The 2,297-nt window shown below is 66.4% G+C and overlaps 1 protein-coding gene across 1 annotated transcript; it reads right to left on the reverse strand.

Annotated features, from left to right (window-relative positions):
- Positions 1-87: 87 nt before the first annotated feature.
- On the reverse strand, positions 88-1,624 carry MNEG_16428 (hypothetical protein; the record flags this gene model as incomplete). Its single annotated transcript, XM_014035102.1, has 5 exons — positions 88-108; positions 209-250; positions 792-917; positions 1,318-1,388; positions 1,594-1,624. The coding sequence occupies 5 exons, from the start codon at positions 1,622-1,624 to the stop codon at positions 88-90; spliced, it is 291 nt and encodes a 96-aa protein (XP_013890556.1).
- Between the last annotated feature and the right edge of the window lie 673 nt (positions 1,625-2,297).

Genomic DNA, 2,297 nt, shown 5'->3' on the forward strand with positions numbered 1-2,297 from the left:
GGGGGGGGGGGGGGGCAACGCGGGTACCATGGGGCGGGCCGCGCGAGCTTTTGAAATATGACTCCCTGCTGCCATCGTGGCGCCCTGCTAACTGAGGATGTCCTGCCCCTACACAAGCACAGGTGTGCGGCGATACATGCCCACACACAAGCACACCTGCGCACACACACACATGCACGCACACACACACACACACACACACACACACCTCGCAGGTGTCCCAGTACTCGCCAAAAGCCATCTGGGGGACCTGGGGGGCGGGGGGGAGGGAGGTAGCAGAACCCAGGGGGAGGGGTTGCATGCGGTGCGCGGGGCCAGTGTGGGGTGGTCAAATTGCATGTGATTCAGGCGTTACCAGGGAACTGAGGAGGGCGTGACGCCACATATCGGGGCGGGAGATTGGAGTGTGAGGGGGCTTCATGAGGAGGTGGCGGGCATCATTCGCGGGCACAGGTGTGAGAGACCTCTTGGGGCCGGGCCGCGAGCGTGGTTGTCACGCGGCGTCATGGTTGCGCTGTCCGCTCGTCCAATTTACAGATCAGTGAGGAGGGGGGGGGGCAGCACCTTTGGTCGGCACAAGGTGCGAGCCTGGCTCGAGGCCAGCGAGCTCTGTTCTAACAGCAGAATGTCCCTTCGCGCCTGTTGAAAGCCAGTCGCGTTCTACAAGCCCTGGATGCATGCAAGTGGATTGTCAAAAACCCACCCGGGCCGCATGCATGTGCCACAGACCTCACACACTGCACAAACCAGGGCCGATCGACACAACCGTGGGCCCCGAGGCGCCCCCCCACCGTGGCGTCGATGTAAGCCTTGACGTAGTTGCCCCCGTAGCCGCGCACAAAGTCAAAGCGCCAGCCGTCAAAGCCGACGGTCTTCAGGTACTTGAGCCAATCCACAATATCATTGCGGATGCGCTCCTAGGTTTTAAAGAAAAGGGGGGGAACGGGCGAGGGCCAGCGTGAGTAAGCTTCGCACGCGTCAAGGGGGGCGGCTGTTGCTGTCGTGGATAGGTGAGGCGTGCGCGCGCGTGCGGCCGCAGCTTGCGGGCCCGCAGGCGTCGGGCGGGGGCGGAGCGTGGGGATTCTTGGGGGGCTGTCGGGAGGCCGCGTCTCGGCGCAGGTGGGCGTGTGCGCGTGGTTGCGGTATAAGGCAAGGTGCGAGCCGGGAACCACCAGGTGGGGCCAGGCACCACCAGCAAGGAGGCCAATGGGAGGCAAAAGATCCCTGCCTGGCGGTCCCGCACGCGTCGACTTGGTCGCCCGCCAGACGCCCCATCCCCTCAACCACCCATATCCCTGACGGCCCCTGGGCCCGCACCTGCGTGTGGTCGATGTTTGGGGCCGCCGGGTAGTCGTCGCCCGTCTTGTGGCTGCCGCGGCCGCCCCAAGCTGCGGCAGGCGGAGAGGCGCGGGCGGGCGGTTCAGACACACACGCCCGGGGCCGCGGGCGCGCGCGGGAGGGGCGCCGGGGCTGCCTGCACGGACGCCTTCGCCCGCTGCGGCGCCGCGCTGCGCTGTGCAGCTGCTTTGTTGGATGGAGGCGGGGGCGTGCGCATGGCCACCCGCGACGCAACCAAGGCGGCGTGGCTCAGACGGCTCTCGTCGTAAGTTGCCTGCCCGCGCATTCTGCAGCTTACAAGCAGGCTTAGGCAACATTCATGCAGTCAGGCGAGGTAAGTCTTCCCCCCCCGGCAATTGAGGCCAGCCAGCGGGGTGGGGGGTGGGGCACGCCTGGCGAGCCGTTTGCCAAGCACGCCGCCCAAAGCCCAGGCCCCAAACCCTTCTCACCCGGGTTGTTGTTGCAGATTGCGGTGGCGTCCCAGGCGAGGCGGCCCCCAAACTTGTTCCACTTGCCGTCGCTGCCCTTGAAGTTGGCGCACCTGGTTTTTTTGGGGGGCGGGGGGCGTTCAGGGGTCACACAAAACGCCAAGGGTTCAACGGTCGCAAGGGATGCCAAGGGTTGAACGGCCACACAGGGCAGGTGCGCGGGGTCGCCAGAACGTCGTGTTCGCATATCACTTGTCAAGCCATGCGTCGCACGTGGGATCCAGGGGCCGCGTGCGGCAGCCGCGCGGCAGACCCCACGACAGGCCTAGGCGCCTCCAAACCGGTGCGCCACCCGTCCACCGCTTCCTCCGAGGGGGCAGCGAGGGGAAACGAACGGTCACCTGTGGTTGATGACGATGTCTGCTATGGCCTTGATGCCGACCCTGTGCAGCGCCTTGAGGGCCTCCCGCAGGTCCCCCTCGCTGCCGTAGGCCGTGTCCAGCAGGTACAGGTCACTGGGGGGGGTGGGGT

The sequence above is a fragment of the Monoraphidium neglectum genome (assembly GCF_000611645.1).
Source record: "Monoraphidium neglectum strain SAG 48.87 unplaced genomic scaffold scaffold06356, whole genome shotgun sequence".
Lineage (NCBI taxonomy): Eukaryota > Viridiplantae > Chlorophyta > Chlorophyceae > Sphaeropleales > Selenastraceae > Monoraphidium > Monoraphidium neglectum.